The following is a 14,230-nucleotide window of genomic DNA, read 5'->3' as shown; positions in this document are numbered from 1 at the left end:
GTCTAGGAACCCTGCCCCTCCGCCCTGCCTGAACCCCAGGATTTTAATGCATTACACACACTCATCCCCCTTCTTTTAATGCACCACAAACAGCCATCTCCCGGGGGGTCTTGGGGGTAGGCTGGTTTGGCTGGGGCCCTGGATCCCTCGGTGTGGGACGTGTCCCGTCCACCGGGCCGCTCTCTGGTGGACTCCTGGGCCCGATCCCGCCTCTCAATTGAGTGGGAGGGGTCCTCAGCCTCCGCGGTGCAGGCACAGCAATTACAGGACACTTCTGTCAGTCATTGTGAATGCGAAACGGTGTCAATTCACTTGCATGTGTCTGCAGACACACACCCATGGGACTTATTCACTGGGTGTGGAGCCACACACTCATTGCGACAAATAACTTATGACTATGCAAATTTCTTATGTATCCCCTCACTCACACTCTGGTCCTATAGACGTTTATAATTTACATAGCCACTCCCACCACACTTCAAATTCTGTCCATAAAAGTGATGAACAGAATCGGTGACAAAGGGGAGCCGTTGCGGAGTCCAACCCTCACTGGAAACGAATCTGACTGACTGCCAGCAATGCGTACCAAACTCTGACACCAGTCGTACAGGGACCGAACAGCCCGTATCAGGTGGTTCGGTACTTCATACTCCCGAAGCACCCCCCACAGGACTCCACGAGGGACACAGTCGAACGCCTTCTCCAAGTCCACAAAACACACTAGAGTTGGGCGAACTCCCATGCACCCTCGAGGGCCCTGCCGAGGATGAAGAGCTGGTCCACTGTTCCACGGCCAGGACGAAAACCACACTGCTCCTCCTGAATCTGAGATTCAACTTCCCGATGGACCCTCCTCTCCAGCACCCCTGAATAGACCTTACCAGGGAGGCTGAGGAGTGTGATCCCCCCTGTAGTTGGAACACACCCTACGGTCCCCCTTCTTAGAAAGGGGGACCACCACCCCAGTCTGCCAATCCAGAGGCATTTTCCCCGATGTCCACGCGATGTTGCAGAGTCGTGTTAACAAGGACAGCCCTACAACATCCAGAGGCTTGAGGAACTCCGGGCGAATCTCATCTATACCCCAGGGCCTTGCCACCGAGGAGCTTTTTAACCACCTCTGTGACCTCAACCCCAGAGATAGGAGAGCCCGCCTCAGATACCTCGGACTCTGCTTCCTCATGGGAAGGCGTGTCGGTGGAATTGAGTAGGTCTTCGAAGTATTCTCCCCACTGGCTCACAACGTCCCGAGTCGAGGTCAGAAGCACCCCATCCCCACTATACACAGTGTTGATGGTGCACTGCTACCCCCTCCTGAGACGCCGGATGGTGGACCAGAATGTCATCGAAGCCGTCCGGAAGTCGTTCTCCATGGCCTCACCGAACTACTCCCACACCCGGGTTTTTGCCTCAGCGACCACTAAAGCCGCATTCCGCTTGGCCAGGCGGTACCCATCAGCTGCCTCAGGAGTCCCACAGTCCAAAAAGGCCTGATAGGACTCCTTCTACAGCCAGGTCGGACTGGGATCTTCCCTCACCATCGGAGCCAACTCACCACCAGGTGGTGATCAGTTGACAGGACCTTCGGCCACCGCCCAGCTCACACTGCACCCGAATACTATGGCCCCTCACATAGGTGGTGAGCCCATGGGAAGGGGGACCCGCATTAGCCTTTCGGCTGTGCCCGGCCGGGCCCCATGGGTGCAGGACCGGCCACCAGGCGTTCGCCTTCGAGCCCGACCTCCAGGCCTGGCTCCAGAGGGCGGCCCCGGTGACCCGCGTCTGGGCAAGGGAAACCTAGATCCATATATTTTGTTCGTCATAGAGGTTTTTGGAGCCGTGCTTTGTCTGGTCCCTCACCTAGGACCTGTTTGCCATGGGTGACCCTACCAGAGGCGTGAAGCCCCAGACAACTTAGCTCCTAGGATCATTGGGACACACAAACCCCTCCACCACGATAAGGTGACAGCTCAAGGAGAGGGTCTGAAAATTATTCATTAATAAATTCATTCATTTACCGTATCGCTTATCCTCACTAGGGTCGCCTATCCCAGCTAACTTTGGGCGAGAGGCGGTGTACATCCAGAACTGGTTGCCAGCCAATCGCAGGGCATACAGAAACTAACAACCATTCGCAAACCCACGCAGGCACGGGGACAACGTGCAAACGCCACACAGGCGGGCCGGATTTTTTTTAACCCGGGTCCTCAGAATTGTGAGGCAGATGTGCTAACCAGTCGGTCACTGTGCCTCCTCTTTGATCAACTCAATCAAATATGTTTTGCTCAGTCTTTCTCTGCGGGCACGGTGGTTGGGGTGACCCATGGAGAATGCTGCTATACATTAATGAAATTAGTTTGCTTGAAACACCGGTCAGGCATGTGATTGGTCTGGCTGGAGAGCTGTGGCAGTTGTGACGTTTAAATACATGTGATAGCTTTCTGGAAATCTTTGACATTATTATTAGTACGTGTAGCGTATATTGTAACCTTCCCACCTTCCCGGGGTGCTAGACTTACTATAGCCTCTGAAGCACATAAGAAGAAATGCGCTTAAGTTGATGAAAAGCGCACAGTTGCCACCTTTTCTCTCTTACAAACATGGGAAACTGTGGCCTACTGCAAACAAGCAACATAAAGTTTGCAAATTCCTCTCTCTGGAGTAACATGTAATTGTAGATGCTATTTTTTTCTTCTTTCCTTCCTCAAGTAATTTAATAGAAGTGCTAAAACTCTGTGTTTAGCTCCACACTTCATGATCGTACCTGAAGTGCTACTGCGACTGCTACCCCAGAGAGTGTGTGTTAAAAAGTGAAAAGGTACAGGTTGGATATTTTGGGATGGTTTATAATGTAAACACTTCACCAAACTGTATTGCTTGTTGAAAACAATGCTGGAGTAAACAAAAATTACAAAAATTGGACACAATCGCAGGACTGTGCTGACAGCAATAGAATCTCAAATCAATGGGGAAGTCCAGATCCACTATTATCCTGCACAGGAACAACTGCTGTGACTGGAATATACAGTAAGGTCTATTATGTGTTTCTTAAGTTACATCACTCAGTCTAATGCATTTTGCTACATCAAAACTGCATGACTACGGTTTGTACAGTGCTGCATTATTACGTGGTAATGTTGAAGGGTTTATTGGATGAAAGCAGGGCATTTAAGGAGAACACTCAGTGAAGAGCTGAAAAAGATGTTTGTTCATTGGAACAGCCCCATGGCCTCTTTGAGATGAGCAGTCCACCATAAAAATATCAAAATTAAAACAGAAGATTTCTGTTCAGTGAACCCCCATTATTCATGGTGGATGAAGACCGAGCTCTGCCACAAGTGACAAAAATCAGCAAGTAACTGAAGGCCACCCAAAAAGGTTTGTAATTGCTTACAGATGTCACAAGATGGCGGAAAAGCACTTTTTTCTATTAGATGAGCCTATGGCCTGACTAAGTGAAGTTCCTGCCCTAAATTCTACTTAAGTCCTTATCACAAAGAAGCCATAAGATGGATCTGTTCATTATATATTTCAGCAACGTATAGTGACAGACAGATCAATTAATTGCTTCTTTCATTAGATGGCAGGAAGTACAATAAACCTGGAATTCCAGCTATTGCCATTTTTGTTTGTTGGTGTGCCATGAGATTGTTCTACTGTAAAATGGGTGCCTTGGCTGAATGAAGTTTGAGAAACACTGGTCTAGTAAAAAAAAAAAAAAAAAGCTCATACTCAGACATGCCAATGGTCAGTATCTCACTAAGGGTGTTGCAAGCTTGCACTGGGAGGCATTGTGATAAGAGGACGTAAGAATTTAGTTTCACTCACGGGGTTAAGGGGTGGTCTGGATCGAATGAACTCCAGTATGACTTCATGAGCACTCTTCTTAAGCCTGGGTGGGATGTCTCCTTTCACCTTAACAAACAGCACACAAGCAAATGCAACTACTGATCCATCCCTTGAATTGCAAAAATGATTTGAAACAATAGACGTTATTGCAGTTCATATGGTCAAGGGTGAATGCTATCATCCACCCCCTGTTGCGCACCAAAAGGGTGGACCATGATAGAGGTGGTCTCTGTCCATTCTCAAGTAAACTCTGGAGCCGTTTGGTTCACTTCAGTTCATATAGCCAGTAGCCAGAAAAGATTAGGAATGCAGTCTTAAAGTCAAATGTGATTCTTTTTGTTTTTATGCGACCAAATTCAAGACAATAATCTGAATAATCAGCCAAGGCTAATGGCACAAAAGAAAAACAAATGCATTACGAAATACAACAAATTATAGCAGCAGTTGTGTAGGGTTTAAACCAGGCCATTTTAATTTTTGGTTGCTGTAGTAATATGATATTAACATATTTTAACATATATTTATATGTATAGTTTCTGTCCAACAATGATTAATAAGATTTAACAAACATTTCAATGCTATTGTCAGTGTCCAATGTCCATCATCTTTGAGACAAAACGTTCTTACGAATACCAAATGTACTCAATAGTATCATACTGGTTTACAATTTAAAATAACCCAAGGCTGTAACTATTTTCGCCTTATTATTCAAGCAAGTTGCTCTTAAGAAAACTAGAACATCACAAGCGCATTAAGCAGACCAACACATAATCACATGTTGGCGCTGTCCAGATTGGATACTAACCATGACTTTGCGCAGTTTGTAGCGTTTGGACCTGATATCATCCATGAGCATTTCGTAGGGAGTAAGCTGGTACTCGGTAGGCAGCGGGTCATACTGACGCTCCTGCACCTTTTTCAGCTTTACTCCTTCTCGAAGGTCTCTCATCACCTGAACCCAAAATCGAGCCTGACGGGAAGTAAAGGGCATCAGAAGCAGGGAGGCAAAACAAATATAGCATGACCCTTTGAAAGATAATTTATTTGGACAATCTGGATAATGCTTCCATCCAGGTAAATATGGTTGCTAAATCTATATGAAGTTGTAAAGGCATTTATTAAGACGGACTTGTAGTATTGTTGTGGTCATGGTTTGATTTTTATTAAGTCAGTTAGGCCTTTATGATTGAGTTGAGACAGGTTCAGTAAATTGGTTGAGATCAATGACAGTTTGTATGTTACCCAATCAGCATTTTGTAAGTCATTCAGGTCTCTTCTGGGATCTTCTGTTGAATCCTCCTCCATTTTACGAAGATTCTGTTTGAGAAAAGAGAAGGCAGAGTTAGACTAAAGAGAATAAGTGGATTTTAAATGTCATATTATCCAGAGTGAAGACTTTATATACTGTAAATTGTACTTCCCGACTTGACAGCTCTCTTATGTGAGTGAAGGGTGGGAGAGCAACAGATCTGCAAGGTGCCGTTTTCTGGCACCCTACATTAGGGTACGAAACGTAGTGGTATAGTATGTAAATTATGGACTAGATACTTTTTTTCCATTAATTGGCATTCTTTTCTTTCTGTCAAAAACTCCAAAGGCTTGTCTTTTGCCAGTCGGGGACATAGATGAAGAAAAATCACTCCTCACATTTTTAGATGAGCATTGTATGCAAACAGTGAACAAAAAGTGAAACCCCAATTCCAGTGAAGTTGGGACATTGTATAAAACCTAAATAAAAACAACAATGATTTGCAAATACTTTTCCCTCTATACTCAATTTGATTACACTGCAAAGACAAGATATTTAATGTTCAAACCGATAAAGGTTTTTTTTTTTTTTTTTGCAAATATTCACTCATTTTGTATTTGATGCCTGCAACAACGTTCCAAAAAAGCTGGGAAAGGGGCATGTTTACCACTATTTTACATCACCTTTCCTTTTAACAAACCACAATAAGTGTTTGGGAACTGAGGACACTAATTTTTGAAACTTTGTTGGTGAAATTCCTTCCCATTCTTGCTTGATGTACAACTCCAGTTGCTCAACAGTCCGGGGTCTCTCGTGGTATTTTGCACTTCATCATGTGCCACAAATTTTCAATGCGAGACAGGTCTGGACTGCTGGCAGGCCAGTCTAGTAGTAGCCCTCTTTAAACTGTTTTACTACGAAGCCACGCTGTTGTTACACGTACAGAATGTGGCTTGGCATAGTCTAGCTGAAATAAGCAGGGATGTCCCTGAAAAAGACATTGCTTGAATGGCAGCATATGTTGCTCGAAAACCAGTATGTACTTTTCAGCATTATTGGTGCCTTCACAGACGTGAAAGTTACCAATGTCATGGGCACTAACACACCCCCGTATCATCACAGATGCTTGGTTTTGAATTTTGCGCTGATAACAATCTGGATGGACCTTTTCATCTGTGGCCCAGAGGACACGACCTCCATGATTTCCAAAAACAATTTGAAATTTGGACTCGTCAGACCACAGCACACTTTTCCACTTTGCGTCAGTCTATCTCAGATGAGCTCGGGCCCAGAGAAGCTAGCTGCGTTTTTGGGTGTTGTTGATATATGGCTTTCGCTTTGCATGGTATAGTTTTAACTTACATTTGTACATGTAGCAACAAACTGTCTTAACTGACAATGGTTTTCTGAAGTGTTACTAAGCCCACATGGTAATATCCCTGACACAATGGTGGTGGTTTTTAATGCAGTGCCACCTGAGGAATCGAAGGTCACGGACATTCAAGGGTGTTTTCGGACTTGTCACTTAAGTACAGAGAATTCATCAGATTCTCAATCTTTTGACATTATGGACCAGAGATGAGGAAATCCTAAATTTCTTGCAGTTGTACATTGAGATACGCTGTTCTTAAACTGGTGGATACACTATGTTCCAAGTCCCAACTTCATTAGAATTGGGGTTTGAAGACAAACCTTCACATTAAGACCTAAGAAGAAAGATACAATTAACCGAAGCATGTTTGCAGAATATGGGAGGAAGACAGCGTGTCCAAAGAAAGTCCACACAATCACGGTCAGAACATGCAAACTCTTAAAAACTAAAATGAGAGAGAGTTTGCGAGAAAAAAAGAATAACATTTAATATCTTGTCTTTGTAGTGTATTCAATTGAATTGAATCAAATTGAGGTTGAAAAGGATTTCAAAATCATTGCATTGTTTTTATTTACGTTTTACACATCTTCATTTGTGAATAAATACCATGGTTAAAACGCTGTAATAGCTGACTTGGAGCTCCTCTTTCATAATCCATCTATCCATCCATTTTCCGTACCGCTTACCCACACAAGGGTCGCGGGCATGCTGGAGCCTATCCTAGCTGACTCTGGGTGAGAGACAGTGTACACCCTGAACTGGTCGCCAGCCAATCGCAGGGCACATATAGACAAACAATCATTCACTCTCACATTCACACTTATGGGCAATTTTGAGTCTTCAATCAACCTACCATGCATGTTTTTGGGATGCGGGAGGAAACCGGAGTACCCGGAGAAAACCCAAGCAGGCATGGGAGAACATGCAAATTCCACACAGGCGAGGCCAGATTTTTTTGAACCCGGGTACTCAGAACTGTGAGGCAGATGTGCTAACCAGTCGGTCACCGTGCCCCCTCTTTGATCAACTCAATCAAATATGTTTTGCTCAGTCTTTCTGTGCGGGCACGGTGGTTGGGGTGACCAATGGAGGATGCTGCTATACATTAATGAAATTAGTTTGCTTGAAACACCGGTCAGGCATGCGATTAGTCTGGCTGGAGAGCTGTGGCAGTTGTGACGTTTAAATACATGTGATAGCTTTCTGGAAGTCTTTGATATTATTATTAGTACGTGTAGCGTATACTGTAATTGCATCCAAATTGCAAGTACAATACAATGGTCCACCTTCACGGGGTGCTAGACTTCCTATAGCCTCTGAAGCACATAAGAAGAAATGTGCTTAAGTTGACGAAAAGCGCACAGTTGCCACCTTTTCCCTCTTACAAACATGGGAAACTGTGGCCTACTGCAAACAAGCAACAGAAAGTTTGCAAATTCCTCTCTCTGAAGTAAGATGTAATTGTAGATGCTATTTTTTTCTTCTTTCCTTCCTCAAGTAATTTAATAGAAGTGCTAAAACTCTGTGTTTAGCTCCACACTTCATGATCGTACCTGGAGTGCTACCCCAGTGTGTTAAAAAGTGAAAAGGTACAGGTTGGATATTTTGGGATGGTTTATAAAGTAAACACTTCACCAAACTGTATTGCTTGTTGAAAACAATGCTGGAGTAAACAAATCTCTCAGGTGAAAAAAGTATATATTCCCCCTATTTAATGCTATACTGGACTTGTCATACAAAAATTGGACACAATCGCAGGACTGTGATGACAGCAATAGAATCTCAAATCAATGGGGAAGTCCAGATCCACTATTATCCTGCACAGGAACAACTGCTGTGACTGGAATATACAGTAGGCTCTATTATGTGTTTCTTAAGTTACATCACTCAGTCTAATGCATTTTGCTACATCAAAACTGCATGACTACGGTTTGTACAGTGCTGCATTGTTACGTGGTAATGTTGAAGGGTTTACTGGATGAAGGCAGGGCATTTAAGGAGAACACTCAGTGAAGAAATGAAAAAGATGTTTGTTCATTGAAACAGCCCCATGGCCTCTTTGAGATGAGCAGTTCACCATAAAAATATCAAAATTAAAACAGAGACATTTTCTGTACAGTGAACTCCTATTATTCATGGTGGATGAGGACCGAACTCTGCCACAAGTGACAAAAATCACCAAGTAACTGAAGGCCACCCAAAAAGGTTTGTCATCGCTTACAGATGTCACAAGATGGCGGAAAATCACTTTTTCTATTAGATGAGCCTATGGCCTGACTAAATGAAGTTCCTGCCCTAAATTCTACTTAGGTCCTTATCACAAAGACGCCATAAGATGGTAAAATAATAATTTATAACATTTTTGTATTAGACATGGCTCCACGAATTGGCAGATTCGCAAATGCCAAACCGTGAATATGTGAGGGTTCAATGTACATTGAGGAACCAGAATTCATCCACAAATCCATTTTCTATAGCAATTATCCTTTTCGGGGTCAGAGCAGGAGCTGAAGCAGACTGGCATTGGGTGCGAATTCATAATACATAAATCATAAATCTCCTTTAACATTTGTTGTCCTGGTATTCAACGTTGGTTTGCTGCTTTTCTGCGAATGTCTATTGGCGGGAGACATTTAAAGAGACAACAAACATTGCTTGGCCTTAAGACGGCTCCCCTGTGGGTTGCCACAACACTGCTATACAGATAGGCAATGCTGTGTGGGCGAGGGAGATGCACATTTGCGCAGGCACAGATGTATGCATATATTACCTAACAAGTAATATGTTCCCATTCACGGACACATAATAATGTAAGCATCCATGCGTAATCACTTAAACAGCAGTAAGAGGTTACAGTAGTAGTAGTTACAGTTATGAGAAACAGTATGTCCCTATTCAAATACTAGCATTTTGTGATATAAGACATGGGAACAACATTAATCATTTCAAAACTTTTTCTACCATTAATGTGACCTATAACCTATACAACTCAACTGGAAACAAACTAAGTCAAAACAAAACCACTAAGAATAAGGTGGTTGCACAACTTGGAGAACTTTGTAGGTGAGAAGGAGATTTTTGTAAAGGATGCAATGCTGTACAGGGAGCCAGTGAAGTTGAATGAAAATAGGCAGTGAAAGGGGATGTCATGACTTAACGACACAAAATACAACTAAATATATACGAGGTGTGTCAGAAAGGTTTCAGGACTGGTGTCATAAAAGATACATTTCAAATCCAAACTACAACCTCAACTTTTCCCATTCAAAATAATCCCCTGGAGTCTAACGCACTTTCTGCCACGCCTCCATGCAATCCTGGAAGTATTCTTCCAGGATCTTCCGCAGCTCAGCCATCACGGCCATTGGAATAAACATTGTGATTAATTGAAGCCAAATTAACCCTAAAAGAAGAGGAAAAATTCCATGCTATAATAGTTTAGCCCAGCCATTAGTAACGTTACATTCATTCTGCTTTCTTTTTCTATTTTTTTCTCCCACCACTAACAAGAACAGTTATGTAACTGACCAAATTCCCTCTATTCATTCACATGCATTATGCACACTGAAAGGGCAGTTTTAGAAGAACATAGCAGGATGGAACCCTGAGGTGGAGACACATGCACACGCACGCGCACACATAAATACAGTACACACCTTCCAACAGGAAGTACACTGCTGCCCAAGAGGCAAAGCCTTCACGTGATGTCAAGAGGTCAATGAACAGTAGAAAAACATTGCATGTTCATAGCAACAGTGAATGAGGAGGAAATTAAATGCACTGAAGAAATGATCCCGTGTTCAACCACATTGTTGTTGCTCGCCGCTCACATTTCCAGTCTTGTCATCTAGTAGAAAGCTGTAATCACATTATCTTTGAAGAAGTTAACTCAATGTAATTAGGCTCCTAACATCAAATTATTATGTAGCGTAATCTGAAATAACCTGACATTGAATAAATGACCCGCAGTAATTATGTTAATGCGGTTGGCATAATCTATCAGTTTGTGAAAAGTTCAGCTATTTCACGGAGCGACCCCATGACACAGCACCAAAGCTATTAGTGATGGTGTCTGTCTGAACATTGGTTTGGAAAGTTAGTGTGACTTGGCAGTTTTGTCTGCGTGTCAGCATGTCAGATCCTGTCTTCTGTGTGGGACATGCTACTTTGTCTTCATTGTGGCCCATTTGGGCCTGTCAGCTAAAGAGCATGTCTTATCAACACCACACTACACCGCTACCTCAGACCTGCTCGTCATTTGTATTTGTTTTTCATACCGAAACTGTAAGCCTTTTGACATTTGACATATTAAACTGAGAGTCAATGAAATATATTTTTGTTATTTATAGAAATGTTTAAATACTTTATAGCCCCTCCATTGATTTGTGGGTGACATTTCCTATCAGTGAAGAACATGTAAAAGAAAGAATTACACTTCTACTATAGAGATTAGATTGAAGACATAAGTTAGATCTCTTAAAGATCTATTGCAGATTTAGAGATGCACAATTATTTCGACAATGACTTAAACCTCCTCTGCACTCAAAATGGGTGGCAGAAACCATTGACTGGGTAAAATGGACTAAAGGTAAACATTGTATTGTATGATTACGTTGTAACTAACAAGAAGGTTCTTGTTCTACTGTACTGGATGCAGTGTAAGGAAGGGTCTCGTTCCAAACTAAGTCAACAAGTGAATTAGTTAGAGGTCTGACTAAAAGTATGTGGCGTTATGTCATAGCATGACTCCTAAAGTATGTGCCGTGATAAGCCTATTCATTTATTTATCCACAGGCATTGCCACAGATGCATTCAAGTATCAGCTGACTCTCTGAATGCTGTCCACCTTCCTGGGAGCCTCAGTAATGTGCATGCCTATTTCATTTTTTCCTTTTTATAATCGTCGTGGAGAAGCTTATCCCATCTGACTCTGAGCGAAAGACAGACTGCACCCTGGGACTGGTCTCCAGTCAAGCGCAGGTGACAAAGAGGTGGAGAACTAGTTAAAGTGAACGTTCGCACCTACAGTCATTGAGTGGGAATCATTTGCACACTGGCTGAATAACGACACCTCTAATGTTGTGCCACTACCTGGAACAGAATCATCTGTACAGCAAATCGAAAATGTAGGCCAGTGTAATGCATCATTTCATGAGGGAGGCCACTCAGTAGTGGAGTCACTGACTGTGTAGTGGTTCCTTCACCTGACAACTGTGCAAGCAGTGTAGGTTCAGTTCCCATTTAGTGCATGTGTGAATGGTTGTCTGTCTCTATGTGCCCCGCGACTGATTGGCGACCAGTCCAGGGTATAGTCTACTTTTTGCCCAAAGTCAGAACAGTTCCAGCTCACCCATGCCATTTAACTGTATAAGCGCTAAAGAAGACGGCACATAACACGGGAGTTGTGCCGTCGAGGTGGTCTTTGCTCATCTTCAAGATGTAATTAAGTAACAACTTCACACCGACATCAGGATTTTAAATATTCAGTTACAATAAACTAAGTCACCAGATTAAAAAACTGCAGGATAAAAACATAACGTCTGACCTCAGTCAACATCTGAAAGAGAACCCACGGATTCATACTGAAATTCTTTGCCAAGGGGCTTTATATGGAGACCTCATTTTGAAGCCTTCACCATGTGCCCTGGCAGTTTCAGAATGTTGCTGTCGTCCCAAGCACCCATGAGGCATGTACTGTAAGCCTACAGCACTAAATCTCCTGCTTCACCAAGTCTTTCATAGCAAAAGTAAAGGTCAGTCATCATCCCCCTGTAAAGATTGATGTGAAGGGGCAGGACTTCTCCACGACCATAACCATGACGAGGGTAATACAAATGACGACTCACCTCTTTGGCACTCTTGATCTTGTCCAGGAAAGTCCGTAGTTCCCTGGCCTCTGTGTACAAAGCCCGACATACTGCCTGGTAGTGACTAGGTGCATCCGACTGACTGGGTAGATGATCCGTACACAGCTACAAGAAAGGCAGAGGTTTAAAAGAGGTAACTGAAAGGAGTTGAGAAAAATCAAAGTGACATTTTTTTTTCCACTGGGCCAAAAATCCAGTATCTGACAGCGCTCCTGGCTAAATGCATCTGAGTTTGGTTCATTCGCTTTATACACAATGTGTGAACGGATGGATTTTTAAATAGGTTTTCACACTCCAAATATAACAAGTATGGCAGCCAAATGTCCGTACCTTGAGGATACCTCTGTAGCCATGGACACTCGAAATGTTGTCAGGGTCGTCATTTTCTTCCTCAGTTGCCTCATAGCCTTCGTCGGGGCAGACGTCTCTTTCGGCCTCGGCTATGTTGAGCATCATGTCAATGAGCTGCTCCAGTGGAGGACTGAGCTCCCTCTCTTCATTCTCTTTCAGCCCATAGTCCAGAGCCTTGTAGATCATGATGCCCAGAGACTCTATCACCTGCAGGTGCACATAGAACACCATACACTTAGAATCCTGACAGTATTTCGCTATCCAATAACCTAAACACTTTACTCTGTTTAAACTCTTTCATACCGAAATGTCAGCACTCCATTTTGTTGGAACCAGACTGTTCTCTAGCTGCATGAATGTCTATAGATGAGTGTATAAGGCACGCTGCCCTTGAAATGCTATATTTAGTCACTAAAACTGCATATTTTGCTATTATCCCAAAGCAATAAGGTTGTTGGGCATCTTATTTTCATGTACAAATATTCTATAAAACCAAAAGCTTTTTTAAGAAACCAAAAAACATCTGTCAGTTTCCACTAAATCATGTCACATGCAAGCAGTCCAAAGGCCCATGCCACTCACTGGCACAGACTCTGACCTTCTATGTTATACTATAGACAGTAACTGCAAAATTATCTCCATACATGCTTTACAGTCATATAATACTAATATTTTCAAAATCATTATTCCTTATTGCACTGTTTTTATTTACTCCCTGCACTCTTCATGCAGCGTTATCAACTCTAAGTGATTTTTTTTTTTTTTTTTTTAAAGTTTATTTATTTATTTATTTATTTTACAGTATTTTGTTACAGTAAAGCACTCACATGTAGGAAAGGAAAGTCACAGTCACACTTCCCAGACATTTATTGCACCGGGAGGACAGTAAAGCACTTAAACACAATGAGCACACCCACGTAAGAGCTGCTGTCGGATGACAGACACTCACACGAAGACTCGCCGATGTCACATGCCATGAGGCCCCCGGCCTCTCTATATTGCGGCATTTTAAACAGGGGTTCACTGTCTTCTTACATCAGTGCATTTGAGTTTCGGTTCTTCAAGGGTATGGCTAAGTGCCACCTCTTAGTCTGTGCCAGAACACACATGCTTACATACAAACACATAATACAAGCAGACAAAACATACTCCCCCAGGGCCCTTCCATTATCTCTCCCTGTGAAGAAATGTATAAATTGCGCGGAGAAGGTTTTCCGGCTTTTTTCTTTCTGGACCTTAAATTGCTCGTCATACCTTCAGAGGATCTGATCTGTAAGCATACTTACTGGACACTCAAAAGAAGATGATTCTGGCAATTATTTTCACTTCAAATGTGGATGAGAAGTACGCTAAAGTTCTTTCATTATAGCACTCATGTTAGCTCTCATTTAACTGATCTGCTCTTCATAAAAAATAAAGTATTGAAGACTGATTTTTTTTTTTTTTTTTTTTTAATTCCACTTCAACTATTTCTTAAAATAAATAAAAATAGCATCTGGGTTTATTTTAACGGAAAATAATGAAGTCATACTGTATTTCATT

At 42.6% G+C, this 14,230-nt stretch overlaps 1 protein-coding gene across 6 annotated transcripts in view; it reads right to left on the bottom strand.

Moving 5' to 3' along the window:
- The window catches only part of spire1b (spire-type actin nucleation factor 1b), a 36,218-nt gene that overhangs the window by 14,191 nt on the left and 7,797 nt on the right, over positions 1 to 14,230 (bottom strand). For all 6 annotated transcript variants that reach the window (XM_061776153.1, XM_061776154.1, XM_061776150.1 and 3 more), the window contains exons 3-7: positions 12,668 to 12,895; positions 12,317 to 12,442; positions 5,092 to 5,166; positions 4,655 to 4,819; positions 3,829 to 3,915 (exon numbers count right to left, since the gene is read on the bottom strand). In XM_061776153.1, the coding sequence (XP_061632137.1) occupies positions 3,829 to 3,915; positions 4,655 to 4,819; positions 5,092 to 5,166; positions 12,317 to 12,442; positions 12,668 to 12,895 (681 nt within the window). The remainder of the gene's footprint in view (positions 1 to 3,828; positions 3,916 to 4,654; positions 4,820 to 5,091; positions 5,167 to 12,316; positions 12,443 to 12,667; positions 12,896 to 14,230) is intronic.

This window comes from Phyllopteryx taeniolatus, chromosome 6, assembly GCF_024500385.1.
Source record: "Phyllopteryx taeniolatus isolate TA_2022b chromosome 6, UOR_Ptae_1.2, whole genome shotgun sequence".
In the NCBI taxonomy this organism is placed as follows: Eukaryota; Metazoa; Chordata; class Actinopteri; order Syngnathiformes; family Syngnathidae; genus Phyllopteryx; species Phyllopteryx taeniolatus.
The sequence above is the reverse complement of the archived record's forward strand: the minus strand, read 5'-3'. Positions and strand labels throughout refer to the sequence as shown.